The sequence below is a fragment of the Bufo gargarizans genome, chromosome 2 (assembly GCF_014858855.1).
Source record: "Bufo gargarizans isolate SCDJY-AF-19 chromosome 2, ASM1485885v1, whole genome shotgun sequence".
In the NCBI taxonomy this organism is placed as follows: Eukaryota; Metazoa; Chordata; class Amphibia; order Anura; family Bufonidae; genus Bufo; species Bufo gargarizans.
The window spans coordinates 474,832,457-474,848,250 of record NC_058081.1 but is presented as its reverse complement, the minus strand read 5'-3'; the positions used below and the strand labels follow the sequence as shown (position 1 = coordinate 474,848,250).

General features: G+C 45.1%; 1 protein-coding gene across 1 annotated transcript in view; it reads right to left on the bottom strand.

Moving 5' to 3' along the window:
- The window catches only part of ATXN10 (ataxin 10), a 66,460-nt gene extending 51,888 nt beyond the window's left edge, over window positions 1–14,572 (bottom strand). The window contains exons 1-3 of the mRNA XM_044277443.1: window positions 14,532–14,572; window positions 14,307–14,483; window positions 5,809–5,891 (exon numbers count right to left, since the gene is read on the bottom strand). Coding sequence (XP_044133378.1) covers window positions 5,809–5,891; window positions 14,307–14,483; window positions 14,532–14,572 — 301 coding nt within the window. The remainder of the gene's footprint in view (window positions 1–5,808; window positions 5,892–14,306; window positions 14,484–14,531) is intronic.
- Between the last annotated feature and the right edge of the window lie 1,222 nt (window positions 14,573–15,794).

The following is a 15,794-nucleotide window of genomic DNA, read 5'->3' as shown; positions in this document are numbered from 1 at the left end:
TCTCAATCTAAATATTTATACTGAGAGGTATAATACACTGCAATACAGGAGTACTGCAGCAGAAATGATCAGGTGGGCTTGTGTACGAGTTAAAAAAGTAAAAATAAAAATAAAAAAATATAATGCATAAGAATAAAATTCTAATTCTACATTCCTGGAAAGGTCTAGCAAGGAGTCTCCCAAAGATCAGACTTCTACAAGATCCAGCACAATGCCCTTCATAAACCTTCCAGAATTAATTCCAAACTATAAAACCATCTTCAAGCAGTATTCAAATCACATAAAATGGAACCAGGAAGAAAATAAATACTGCAAGTCAAGGCCGCACCTCTAATAAGTATCTAAGTTATTGGGGGAAAAAAAAAAAAACACAAGATCCAAGACATTTAAAATCAATTGTATACAATTATACACCCATGTGTGAACTGCAAATACAGTCAGGTCCATAAATATTGGGACATCGACACAATTCTAAAATTTTTGGCTCTATACACCACCACAATGGATTTGAAATGAAACAAACAAGACGTGCTTTACCTGCAGACTGTATTTGAGGGTATTTACATCCAAATCAGGTGAACGGTGTAGGAATTGCAACAGTTTGCATATGTGCCTCCCACTTGTTAAGGGACCAAAAGTAATGGGACAATTGGCTTCTCAGCTGTTCCATGGCCAGGTGGGTGTTATTCCCTCATTATCACAACTACAACGAGCAGATAAAAGCTCCAGAGTTCATTTCAAGTGTGCTATTTGCATTTGGAATCTGTTGCTGTCAACTCTCAAGATGAGATCCAGAGAGCTGTTACTATCAGTAAAGCAAGCCATCATTAGGCTGAAAAAACAAAACAAACCCATCAGAGAGATAGCAAAAACATTAGGCGTGGCCAAAACAACTGTTTGGAACATTCTTAAAAAGAAGGAACGCGCCAGTGAGCTCAGCAACACCAAAAGACCTGGAAGACCACGGAACAACTGATGACCGAAGAATTCTTTCCCTGGTGAAGAAAACACCCTTCACAACAGTTGGCCAGATCAAGAACATTCTCCAGGGAGGTAGGTGTATGTGTGTCAAAGTCAACAATCAAGAGAAGACTTCAACAGACTGAATACAGAGGGTTCACCACAAAGATGTAAACCATTGGTGAGCCTCAAAAACAGGAAGACCAGATTAGAGTTTGCCAAATGACATCGAAAAAAGCCTTCACAGTTCTGGAACAACATCCTATGGACAGATGAGACCAAGATCAACTGGTACCAGAGTGATGGGAAGAGAAGAGTATGGAGAAGGAAAGGAACTGCTCATGATCCTAAGCATACCACCTCATCAGTGAAGCATGTTGGTGGTGGTGTCATGGCGTGGGCATGTATGGCTGCCAATAGAACTGGTTCTCTTGTATTTATTGATGATATGACTGCTGACAAAAGCAGCAGGATGAATTCTGAAGTGTTTCGGGCAATATTATCTGCTCATATTCAGCCAAATGCTTCAGAACTCAGGTTTTTTTAAGGGAAAGAAGTGGAAAGTTATGCAATGGCCAAGTCAATCATCTGACCTGAATCCGATTGAGCATGCATTTCACTGGCTGAAGACAAAACTGAAGGGAAAATGCCCCAAGAACAAGCAGGAACTGAAGACAGTTGCAGTAGAGGCCTGGCAGAGCATCACCAGGGATGAAACCCAGCGTCTGGTGATGTCTATGAGTTCCAGACTTCAGGCTGTAATTGACTGCAAAGTATTAAAAATTTAAAGTTTTATTTACAAAAATTATTCTGTCCTATAAAACTTTTGGTCCCGTAACAAGTGGGAGGCACATATGCAAACTGTTGTAATTCCTTCACCGTTCACCTGATTTGGATGTAAATACCCTCAAATTAAAGCTGACAGTCTGCAGTTAAAGCAAATCTTGTTAGTTTCATTTCAAATTCATTGTGGTGGTGTAGAGCAAAAAATCTTAGAATCGTGTCAATGTCCCAATATTTATGGACCTGGCTGTATGTCCAACATACAAACTGACACATTTTATAAATCGTACATAAACAAAGTACCGCCAAAGTATAGTAAAAGATACATGATTATGGCATCAGAAAATATACATATGTACTAGATACTTATCTCATTTAATATTAAGCAAACATGATTGTGCAGGTAAGGCCTCTTTCACACTTGCGTTGTCCGGATCCGGCGTGTACTCCACTTGCCGGAATTACACGCCGGATCCGGGAAAAACGCAAGTGAACTGAAAGCATTTGAAGACGGATCCGTCTTCAAAATGCTTTCAGTGTTACTATGGCACCCAGGACGCTATTAAAGTCCTGGTTGCCATAGTAGGAGCAGGGGAGCGGTATACTTACAGTCCGCGCGGCTCCCGGGGCGCTCCAGAGTGACGTCAGAGCGCCCCATGCGCATGGATGACGTGCCATGCGATCACGTGATTCATGCGCTTGGGGCGCCCTGACGTCACTCTGGAGCGCCCCGGGAGCCGCACAGATGGTAAGTATACTGCTCCCCGCTACACTTTACCATGGCTGCCAGGACTTTAGCGTCCCAGCAGCCATGGTAACCATTGAGAAAAAGCTAAACGTTGCATCCGGCAATGCACCGAAACGACGTTTAGCTTAAGGCCGGATCCAGATCAATGCCTTTCAATGGGCATTCATTCCGGATCCGGCCTTGCGGCAAGTCTTCAGGATTTTTGGCCAGGGCAAAAAGCGCAGCATGCTGCAGTATTTTCTCCGGCCAAAAAACGTTCCGTTCCGGAACTGAAGACATCCTGAACGGATTTCACTCCATTCAGAATGCATTAGAATAAAACTGATCAGGATTCTTCCGGCATAGAGCCCCGACGACGGAACTCTATGCCGGAAGAAAAGAACGCAAGTGTGAAAGAGCCCTAAGAAGGTATCGCCAGCAAGTACTGGCTTCTCAGGGGTTTAAGTATCAAGATATTGGGTCAGATTTATCATTAGCTCAAGTCAGAATAATGTAGTGAAAAAGTCGCAAATTTTTGCGCAATCGCTAAAACTGCACAAATATCTGCTACTTTTTTCTGCTCTGAACTATGCTCGCCAGTTTTCTGAAAGTGGCAGTGCTCCAGACAAAAAAAAAAAAAAATACCTAGTAGCCATTGGCTCCTAAACTGAAAAATTTAGGAGCCAAATTAAATTTTTAGTCGCCAAATCGAAACAGAATAAAAATTTTGGTATCGCGACAACGCTACGCCGATCAGATCGGCGTAGGGTTGTTTCAATACCAAAATTTTGATTCGCTTTGGTCACCATAAAAAAAGTATTGCGATACTCAATACCACGGCCCAAAAAAAAAAAAAACACACCAAAAAAAAGCCGCGTGCATTTTGCATTTTATGAAACGTTTGTCCCATAATAGAACAGTCCTATCCTATTTTTTGGGGTGACAAGGTGACTAAAAAATGGCGAATCGCATGGTTTTTGTTTATTTATGTCCGTTACAGTAGAGGAGATATTTTTTAATAATTTAATAGTTTGGACTTTCCGGACGCAGCTCTATGTAATATAAAATATATAAATAATAGATAAATAAACATATGTAAAATTGGGAAAGGGGGGGATTTAAACTTAATATTTTAGGGTACTTTCACACTAGCGTTTTTCTTTTCTGGCATAGAGTTCTGTCACAGGGGCTCTATACTCGAAAAGAACTGATCAGTTATATCCCCATGCATTCTGAATGAGGAGCAATACGTTCAGGATGCATCAGGATGTCTTCAGTTCAGTCATTCAGCATACTACGGTTTTATCTCCGGCGAAAAAAACTGAAGACTTGCCTGAATGCCGGAAACAGCATTTTTCCCCATAGGAATGTATTAGTGCCGTATCCGGCATTCAAAATACCGGAATGCCGGATACGTTCTTCCGCAAAATGTGTAAAAATATACAAGACGGATCCGTCTGTCCGCATGACAAGCGGAGAGATGGATTCGTTCTTGCAATGCATTTGTGAGACGGATACGGATATGCTTTCAGTCACATCCAGATCGGCGGATCCGGCAGGCAGTTCCGACGACGGAACTGCTTGCAGGATCACACTGCCGCAAGTGTGAAAGTAGCCTTAGTGTTTGTGGTTTTTTTTTTTGTTTTTTTTTTTACTTACTATTAGCTCCCTTAGGGGCTGGAACCCTTGTCCTATTCACCCTTAGGCCCCTTTCACATGGTCGAGATTTCTGCGCGGTTGCAATGCGCGAGGTGAACGCGTTGCACCCGCACTGAATCCGAACCAATTCGCTTCTATGGGGTTGTGCACATGAGCGGTGATTTTCACGCATCACTTGTGCGTTGCTTGAAAAGCACAACATAGAGCATGCTGCGAGTTTTTCACGCAATGCAGTCCCCATAGAAGTTAATGGGGCTGCGTGAAAATCGCAAGCATCAGCAAGAAAGTGAGGATGCAGTGCGATTTTCAAGCATGGTTGCTAGGATGAAAGTCTATTCACTGTGTTATTTTCCCTTATAACATGGTTATAAGGGAAAATAATAGCATTCTTAAATACAGAATGCATAGTAGAAGGTCAATTGAGGGTTAAATAAAAAAATAACTCACCTCCTCCAATTGATCGCGTAGCTGCCGGTCTCCTGTTCTTTCTTCAGGACCTGTCAAAGGACCTGTGACGACATCACTGTGTTCATCACATGATCATGGACCATGTGATGAGCTCAGTGATGTCACCACAGGTCCTGAAGAAAGGACAGGAGACCAGCAGCTGCGCGATCAATTGGAGGAGGCGAGTTAATTAACTTTTATTTTTTTAACTCTCATTGGCACTGCTGTTTATTATACCGGGGTGTGGGGGGGGGGGGGCACGCTGCGCCACCAATGAAGATAACTGACCTGTTAATACAAATACAGGAGGCGGGTGCCGGAATCAAATAGCCGACACCCGACCTCTATGACAGGGAGCTGCGATCAGCGACAGTTAACTGCGTTTTGCACGCGCGTGAGACAAATTGGGATGTTTGGTACCCAAACTTCTTCACAGAGGTTCCGGTTAGGTGTTCTGTAGATTGCATTATTTTCCCTTATAACATGGTTATAAAGGGAAAATAATTGCATTCTTAATACAGAATGCATAGTACAATAAGGCTGGAGGGGTTAAAAAAAATAATTTAACTCACCTTAATCCACTTGATCGCGCAGCCGGCATCTCTTCTGTCTTCTTTGCTGTGCACAGGAATAGGACCTTTGATGACGTCACTGTGCTCATCACATGGTTCATCACCATGGTGAGGGACCATGTGATTGGATCATGTGATGTGACGTCACCACAGGTCCTTAGCCGGCAGCTCAACATTACAGAAGAAGACAGAGATCCGCAACTACGCGATCAAGTGGACTCTGAGTGAAAATCACCGCTCGTGTGCACAGCCCCATAGAAATGAATGGGTCAGGATTCAGTGCGGGTGCAATGCGTTCAACTCGCGCATTGCACCCGCACGGAATACTCGCCCGTGTGTAAGGGGCCTTAGAATTTAAAGGAATTGTACCAACTCATACACTTATCACTAGGACTAAGCATCTGATTGGTGAGGGTTCAAAACTACTGGGATCCCAACCGATTACAAGAACGGGAGTGGCTAGTCCTTCAAATTGGTGGAGAGGCGGTCAAGCACGTGCGTTGCCAATCCATTTATACTCTATGGGATTTCCACCATTTCCGACAGCCCTATACAGAATGGATGGAGTGGAAGAATGAATGCTCAATGAGACTTTGATTTTATCAGAGCTTCTCTTTAAGAATACACAATATTTTCTGAAGCCTGTGAGGAGCTGCTTACCGACTAAACAGGATTCTTGCGAGTAGTCTGATGTACTGAAGAATGTGATGAGAGTCGTGGCTTTCTCAATCAGCCCCATGTTTCTGTCACATAAAAAGAATTACAATTAGGATCAAATGCAAGAATCTTGAGAGAAATATTTGTCAACTATACAGTCATACAAGTATATTTCAAAACCATACAAGCAGGATCATCACCATCATTAATGGGGTATTCCCATCGATGACACTGATGGCTATGCAATCAATGTCAGATAGAAGTGGGTCCCAGAGGTGGCACCCACTTCTATCTCCACAACGGGGGTCCGAATTCAAGGAGAGCACCGTGTCTCCATTAACTGCTATGGAAGTTCCAAAAATGGCCACGTGGGAGTCCTTAAATATTTTCGGAAGTCCCGCAGCAGTGAATGGAGTGCAGAATCTCCTGTTATCTTCATGTGCAGTCTATGGGAGTCATCACAGCATCTAGTTTCCACCCATTAGCATAGGGAGAACTGAGTGTAAGAAATAGAGAACGCAGAGGGGAAACTGCTAAAAAGTGTAATGTCCAGCAGTATTGATCCCTTTAAAACATAACTTTTACTAATCAGATTATAAAGAAATACCACCGTGGTGGTTCACCAGTGTATAAGTGAAAAAGACATACAACAAATAATATTAGATGCAAAGATATGTCTGGGAGCTAGTCGTCAATACACTATAAGAGGGACGAGTGAACACAGGGGAGCAGAGGGGAGGAGTGGGTATGCCTATACTCTCCCTATGCTCGCCCTGGCTATAACCTCAGCCCAGGGACGTCCCCGTTGAAAGAAGCGCAGGATATCTTCTCTGACAGAGAGATTCCAGGACTCAGTACATCAGCCTCCTGTAAACAGGTCTTTTGGGACCTTTATAACAAGTACAAAGACAATATTAAATCCTGGTGGGAGATACGCTGTTTCGAGAGTTACTTGGAACACAAGATAGTCCCGAAAGGACTTCGTCTCCAGGTTAAACCGGCAGAACGCATCGCGTCACCATCCCTCATAACTAGGTGGGAGGAACAATTGACACTTAGCTCATTGAACCTTATGCAAATCCTCCTCGATGAGGAGAAACTGATGTTTGAAAAAACATCTGCTAGCCTTCAGGAACAAATCGACATTGCCCTCACCTACAAAGACGACCCAGATTTCTCTAGACGGGAAGCTTCTCTCCAAGTGTCCGTTGAAAGATTTCAAACTGTCATAAAAGAGAGAAAGCATAGACAGTTCCAGCGCGACCTCTCGGAATTTAGAGAGAACAGGGCCTATCAACAACAACCCACTAGTTCCGCACCTTTGGTGTCTGAGGTGTCCACATCTGAGGTGGACTCCTCCGACACTGAACTATCGGGTGGGAACTATAGGGGTAGAGGCACGACACAGACTGGGAGAAGAGGTAGACGACGATGGCAGAAGGGAGGAACGAGCGGGAGGGGTCGTCCGGGAGGGGCAAATTACTCCACTGGGCCAGCATCTTATCCCTCTGGTTCATCATCTCAAGCAGCTGTTGCCGCCTCCAACAACTTTCCGTCGTCACATTCCCCTGTATGCGCTTCGGCGTCTTTTTTAGAGAAAAGTCAGATCCCTTACAATCTTCGGGGGGGGGGGAACAAAACCGACAGAACCTGAAGGATGGGCTACAAGTTGTTAATCTGGCATCACGGACCCCAAGTGCACTTGAACTTGGGGTATTGAGCAAGGGTCTCTCTTTTGTTCCAACCACTAATTTCTGTCTATTCACTTGGATTAAGGACCTGAGTCTTTTTGCTAGACGCCTTAAGTGGCACAAATTCTTCAGGGATAATGACAGACAAACATGTGCCAGACTTGGCTTGAGTGAATGTGATCTTGCCTCGTTGCAGACTCTCTGTGAACTGGGAGAGGAAGGTAGCCGGTGCCCAGGTCAGGGACCATACACCAATCTTAAACCAACAAGTAGGAAGATGCCCCCACCCAGTAAATACGAGTGTGTGGACATATTCATGCAAATGGTGACGAGTGAGCTGGAGAGATTGGAGGGAATGTCTCCCCGCCACTTCAATCTGTCTCGAATGGAGATGTCAGCCTTGACTGCCCTTGAGAAAGATAAATCTATAATCATCAAACCATCTGATAAGGGTGGCAATTTGGTCATCCTTGACCATGTAGCTTATCAGACTATGTGTTAGGACCTCCTGAAAGATAGGGAAGGTTACAGGATGTTGGATACGAACCCCCTGACCCCTTTCTACGAGGACTTGAAGATCATCTTGACTGACGCTCTAGTAGACAGATTGATTTCGGTGGCTGAGTACGACTTTCTCCTTCCTGCTCACTGCACCATCGCTACCTTTTATGGATTACCGAAAATCCATAAGGGGGTTACACCCCTCAAGAGACGCCCCATTGTCTCCGGGGTTAACTCCCTGACCCAGAACTGTGGGATCTACGTCGATCGCGTGCTGAGGGAGTTCGTCGTGTCTCTACCCTCGTATACGAGGGACACGATGGACTTCCTCAGCAAGATCGACGCGATCAATGTGGACAAGGACTGCATACTGGCAAGTATAGATGTCGAGTCCCTTTATAGCTCCATCCCACATACCAAGGGGATCTTTGCTACTGAACATTACCTTAAGACTAGGGATATCCACTGCAGAGCACATAACATCTTTGTGCTCAAGCTCCTGGAGTTCACTCTGACCCACAATTTTTTCCTTTTCAATTCGCGGTTCTACCACCAGCTCAGGGGGACGGCAATGGGGAGCCCTTGTGCCCCCACTATGCCAACCTCTTCCTGGGCTGGTGGGAGGACACTTACGTGTTTCCAGACGGTGAGACTTGGTGGTCCGAGAAGATCACCTTCTGGACACGATATATAGACAACATCTTCGTGATTTGGAAGGGTGGGTCAGAGGAACTCCAGGAGTTTGTGGGGTCCCTCAACAACAACGACGCTGGGCTGCGATTTACGTTTGAGTTTGACCATCTCTTTCCTTGATGTACGGATAACCAGGGAGGGAGAAAAACTCACTGCCAACTTATTCAGAAAGGATACCGCGACCAACTCGTTGTTGCATTGGGAGAGCCATCACCCACTACCGCTTAAACGCGGTATACCAAGGGGCCAGTATTTGAGGACCCGGAGAAACTGCTCCGAGGGTAAGGCGTTTCACACTGAGGCCAAGAAATTACAGACGAGATTCAGAGAGAGGGGATATCCTCAAACAGTCCTTGGAGGGGCGTTCCGGAACGCTGCAAGCAGGGAGCGTACCGAACTACTTGTCCCAAAACCCAAGGTACAGAGCGGACAACAACCCATACGCCTAATATCTGTATTCGACTGTGCAAATGTGGAAGTAATGTCAGTCCTGAAAAGGTACTGGCCAATTCTCCACATGGACCCTGACCTGAAGGATGTGCTGACGAAGCAACCGAGCGTCACCTATAGGCGGGGGAGGAGCATAAGAGACCGTCTGGTTCATAGCCATTACATTGCACCGACTGGAGCCGGCACTTGGCTGGATCGGAAACCTTGCGGGATGTTTAAATGTGGCTCCTGCAAAGCCTGTGCGTTCATCTCCACCTCTAAATCTAACATCTGCTCAGCCACCGGTCAAGCCTATGAAATCAGAGATTTCTACAACTGTAGAAGCAAGGGTGCGGTATACCTATGCCAATGCCCTTGCCCTATGGACTACATAGGCAAAACCATTCGTGAGGTCAGGCGTCGTATCTGTGAACACGTGAACGACGTGGTGAAGAAAAAGATCGCACCCGTCGCGTCACATGTAATTGATATGCACGGGGGCGATCCCATGTGCTTGCGATTTTCGGTCCTGGAAACCATCCCTCTGTCACCAAGGGGTGGTGACTGGGATCGTAAAATCCTTCAAAAAGAGTGCATATGGATTCACCGCTTTAGATCCCAGGCACCATTAGGGATCAATGAGAGACTTACGTTCTCCTGTTTCCTATGATCTACTTCCCCCTGTGGACGTCTATCCATGGGGCCGTACTTTTTCCTCTATCCCTCTGTCAATAAATAGCGCCACTTCGGTAATCTTACCTATAGCCATGATAATAGAAGTAGGATACTACTTAAAAGTATCCAGGTTGCACATTGTTTATCCAATGTGCTTTAGGTGTTTTATTTATCACAGTAATACACCTTAAGTGAAAAGTACATTACTGCATCATCGACAGCTCCCAGACCCCGCCCCCCTCTTCTTAACAGAGCGCCAGAATAAACACCACTATGCCAGATTAAACTGACTGGTTTCATGTAGTGTAAGCGTCGTCCTGCCTTTACTGTGATGAGATCTGTGTCTAGTGTGAGCGATTCGCCTGATGGACCGGATGGGGAGCGAGTCTGCGTTCCATAGAACAGGATGTGGCTGCCCTATGCGTTCCACCTGGGTGAGGCGCCGTACGGACCGGAAGTGACGCGACTATGCGTTCCACGCAACCGGATGTGAGGCCCGAGTGCGTTCCACTTGATCCGGCCGGCTCCGAGTGCTTGGGGATGTACCCCTAACCACAGGAGGGACGAATCGTGACCTGCACATACGACTCTCAGGCCGGAAGTGACGCCGGCTATGATGCCTCATCCTCGGTATTAGCCAAACACATGCTAATCAGCATGAATTAGATACAGCTGGTGGGTGGCTATTTAGGGGAACGGGAGTGACTGTGAACGAGAGGAGGAACAGGACGATACCAGGACGCAGCTTAAATGTAAGTGTGGACCATCTATTGAAAATTTACATCACTATAGCATGTAGTGTGTTTCACACTATATTCGACTCTTTGCTCACAGATCCCTAAGTGAAGTATTGGCCCGTATCATGTGGGCTCTTTTTCCTCCTGACTGCACAGGACATTGAGTAAGTGCTGACTTGAAGGAGATATAGGGGACACACATGTACTGTATTGTATCTGGCATATGAACTGAGAGCATCTCTATCTCTTACAGGTGGGACATATCAAATGGGTCCCTTGGTCCTATGCTTTAACATCATCTGCGTCTCTGGTCCTGTTGCCTCACCATATCTTAAGTATCTTTGACTTATTTTCTGTGATGGTTGTATCTTTGACCATATATTATTTTCTGTAATGGTTGTATCTCTGACCATATATGCCCCCTGATGAACCTAGTGATAGGGGAAACGCGTAGGGGCTTTTTGTGGAACCAACCTGGGAACGCACTGGTTGTTGCACCCGGGCTTGGCTCTATAGGTTAAAGGTGATATCTATCCAATTCACCCCTTATTGTATTGGTCTTTATCGGTCTGTATCCATCTCAGTGGCCCTGTTGGAATTTTTTTACCAGGGACACATGATTACACCCATCAATGTTCTGGGGAGCATCCTTTGTTATTTTTAAGAGGAGGGTAAACGCAGGGCAGTAAGCCCAGGAACGAGGACAGGGAGTCTCCACCACAATGGGGACGTCCCTGGGCTGAGGTTATAGCCAGGGCGAGCATAGGGAGAGTATAGGCATACCCACTCCTCCCCTCTGCTGCCCTGTGTTCACTCGTCCCTCTTATAGTGTATTGACGACTAGCTCCCAGACATATCTTTGCATCTAATATTATTTGTTGTATGTCTTTTTCACTTATACACTGGTGAACCACCACGGTGGTATTTCTTTATAATCTGATTAGTAAAAGTTATGTTTTAAAGGGATCAATACTGCTGGACATTACACTGTGATTTTCAGATCCTTTTTCATTGATTTATATTGACTAAGCTGGACATTTATATTTAGAAACTGCTAAAAAGGAGGATTTAAAGGGGTTGTATGAGTTCTAGATACTGAAGACCTAGCCTCAGTGGGGGTCCAAACCCAGGTACACCCACCACTCTGTAGTTCTCAGCGGGCCCCTGGAGCTGGAAATACAGCTCTGTTGACTTTTTCGTGGCTATGCTGGGTTACTGCAGCACAGCTGTGATTCACATGTATTCTGCAGTAATCCAGCACGGCCATTACGCAGTGTACAAAGCTTTCAGTGTTATTCGTCATGTACACACGTGACAGCCTATTCTGAAAAGCTACCTGAAATGACGGTATTTAAAGGGATAATGGATTGGATTTTATAGAGTCAAGTAACAAATCTTTTCCATTCTTTCTGATCTATAAACTATAGGCAGATGAACTCGTGTACAGATAGTCACACTATATCCATGTACTTGTCCTTGTAATATGACACACTCAGGCTCTGTTCACATCTGCTCCTTGGTTTCTGTTCATAACACATGCCAGTGTGCAGAGCTGGATTTGTCATACGACAAATGCCAACAGTGCTCAACATACTCCAATGATTGAGAATGGGGTCCACTGGGTTCCGCTGTCTGCTTTCTTTTCCGTCAAATGTGACGAGACTTCCGAGGGAGTGGATATAGCTTTATTAAAACGCCCTCTCCTGCAGATGTGTCCTGGAGAAAATAGACGTTTGTTGTACTGCACAGGTTAAAGGAAAGCACTGTGTAAGCACAATATCCGTTCCTATTGCCTTGGCACAACGTGCCCTGTGCAGAATACTTGTATGTTCGTGTGGTTTCACTGTGTGGGGCAGAAGGCTCTCCCTTTAATTAGGTAGAGAAAGCTTGCATAATGTTACCACAAAGCTCAGGGAGCTGCTCAGCAGATGTCACTGCAATGTTCGGAGATCCTGGAGCAGTGTACATTCAGGGAACCGGCTAAAAGGATGATCATTACCCTGATAACCCCAAGCTAAAGCTGTGATTCCTTAAAGGGCAAGTATTACTAAGCTCTGCTTATCAACATTGGACAGAATTCCCCCCCTATTTTCTGGTGCACCGAGAGGCGGACCCAGCCTGCTCAGAGCACAGCTGCACCCCCTCCTTCGCTCCTTAGCCTTTCCCCTCCCTTCGAGTGACAGAACCAAGTAACCCGTCTTTCCTGTGATCCCATGCATGCACTGGTAAATATTCAAACAGTGCATGTGCTGTATTAGACCAACAGATTATCTGACCAATTTCTGTCCAATCAGACCAATAGTTGGTGTGTATAACAAAAGACGTGTGTGTAAACGGCCAACTGGTTAATGATTGGTCAGAAAATCTACTGGGGTAAATGCCCCCTAGTTGTCCACGCGCAATTGAAAATTCACTGGCACATACATGGGATTACAGGGCCAGGCAGGAAGACAGTGAAGAGGTATGGTCCTTCAAGGCGAGGCGGGAAAGGGCGCAGCACTGCTCAAGGGGCACGACGCGGGGCTTAGCCTACCTGCAAGCCTAGTTTCTCAAAAACAAGTCTGAATAAGAGAGGGGTCAGTAAACAGGATCAACCCTAACCGGTAGTATGTCTGGTTTGATCGGGTTGATCCTGCTGACAGAGACTATCATTTAGTTTTCCAAATCCAGTACCAATGAATTTTATCATTTATCTTTATCTGAGGTCAATGTGCATACTAGAAGTTTATGAATTGCCAACATAGTCTGCCACTGTTCGATCAAAAACTTTGACAAGGGGAAGATTAATATCCAAATTTGACTGTAACCATCACTAGGGGAAGTGAAATGCATATCTATTCATACAGCTCTCATCTGTCTTCAGTAAGGTCCCCTAGAGATGGCTAGAGACAGAATTTTCATATTAAAGGGGTTGTCTCATCATAGACAATGGGGGCATGTCGCTAGGAGGCTGGGACCCGCACCTATATAGAGAACGGAGCCCTGAAAGTGAAGAAGGGAGCACTGCACATGCGCAGCCAACCCCCCATTCATTTTCTATAGGGCCAGCAAAAATAGCCGAGCACTGGCTCGGCTATTTCTGTCGAGCCTATAGAAGTGAATGGGAGTGGTGGCAGCGCACTGCCATTCACTTCTATGGGGAGCCGATTTGGTGGACCGGAGTCCCCCAGCCACCACCTTGCGGGGCTCCGTTCCCGATATAGGTGCACGTCTCAGCGGTGGGACCCGCACCTATAAGACAATAGGGGCATATCCTAGCGATATCCCCCCATTGTCTACGATGAGACAACCCCTTTAACTCTGGCAGGAAGGAGGAGATATGGAGGTCTGCAATAAAGAAATTAAAACCGGTTTAGAAAAACCAAACAGTTACATTGACTTGCTGGATAATGACCTCAAATTGCTGAAATGTAGAGACCATACCAAAACAGCAAATTCTTGGGCACGGAGAAAAGTGTGCATAAAGGGGTAAAAAATTATAAGTAATGACCCCACTCCCATCTCCATAGAGCCTTGGTAGCTTATAAGATCATTTCTCCTGAACTAGAAAAACTCATCATATGAATTGAAGATGAGGTTAGTACACCGTGCTTTATTGCGTATGCGCGAAAAGGCGCTTTAGGAGGCTTGTAATGATGCACCTGGTCTTTGGAATGTCAATCAAACCAGGAGGGGGGCTGAGCAATGTGACTTCACCCCCACAACTCCCATCAGTCAAGGCCAAATCACTGCATCACGCTTTATAATGAAGCTCCACTCAGCAGGTAAAGCGTACCTGATGGTATTCTGATTCGGAGGGCATTGTACGCAGGCATTTCTCAAGCACCGGAAGCATTCAGCGGTCAAGTCAAACCAATGGTCCACAGATGGAACAATCTGCGTTGGAATCTCCTGCAGCGCTCTAGACAACATCTGTAATATCAAGGTGAATATCTCCTCATCTGCTGCCTCCCTGGAAGAGAACACAACACAACACTGAACAGAGGCACGAACCGCATACCTCACATTGCTACATCGTACACCATTCACAGAACCACTCATGTCCCCCATTAGGCTGGGTTCCCATGCAGCTTTCTAAGGCAGAGCCAGGAATGGATATTTAAAAACTGGGGAAGGATTAGTGGGGAATTCATCATTCCTCTTACCCCTCTTTTTGGTGTAGAAAAGATGCAAATCCACCGCATTTGCGACTTTTCTAGTTGCCATCTTCTACGTCACCCTCACCAAGTCTACAAAAAAGAGGCGTGGCAAGGGAGGAGTGAGGGCGGGGCCATTATACATTACATGCCTCCTCTGGCAGGCCAGGCCCCATCAAAACTGCCGTAGTCTTTCAGCGCCTGAGTCTTTCCTTTACATGTGCCCTCACTTTACAATACGCTCCAGGCTTTGGCTTTAGAAACTGCACCGAAACACTTGAATATGGGAACCCAGCCTCAGGGATTCGGAGTTAATAAAAGATAATGACTGTTCTATTTATTAACACTTTATGGGGAAGAATGTAAAAAAAAAAAAAAAAAAAATTTTTTCCAGTAATTCCTGGTTCTTGCCATTTTGCACTGGTCCCTTTATCTAATATTGGATGGATGCACTTTATTGGGCAAGTGGGGTCTTCATCACAGTACTCATCCGCATGATTTTATATACCTGTTTATTGTCATTTTTGCACTGCATTTCAATATGTTCAACAAGTTACATTTCAAATTTTGCACCATTAACCATACAGCATAAATAAGTGGTTGACTTGATTCTGCAGGTCAGAACTATTAGAGCAGTCCCAAAAACGTATATGTTGTTATGTTACTACTTTTTACACACACGACAAAAAAAAAAAAAAATATAATAATAATATTTTGGGGGAGATTTATCAAACTGGTTTAGTTGCCAATAACAACCAATCAGATTCCACCTATCATTTTTCACAGCTCCTTTCGAAAATGAAAGGTGGAATCTGATTGGTTGCTACGGGCAAATAAGCCAGTTCTACTTTACACTAGTTTGATAAATGACCCCCTTTGTTTTTGTGTCGCGATATTGTAGGATACATAACATTTAAATTTCTCAGATTTGAGTGAAGGCTTTTTTCTTGACATAAGAATGGATTTTATGGGAGGAAGGGGGGGGGGGATTTGTTTGAGGGCTTGAACTTCTAACAGACTGATCGCTGGTATAACACACAGAAGTAGTGTATTACACTGACAGTTAGCCTATTGGGCCTAGTAGGCTTCTATAGAAGCCTGGAGACCATCGTTAGCGCCCTTTCACA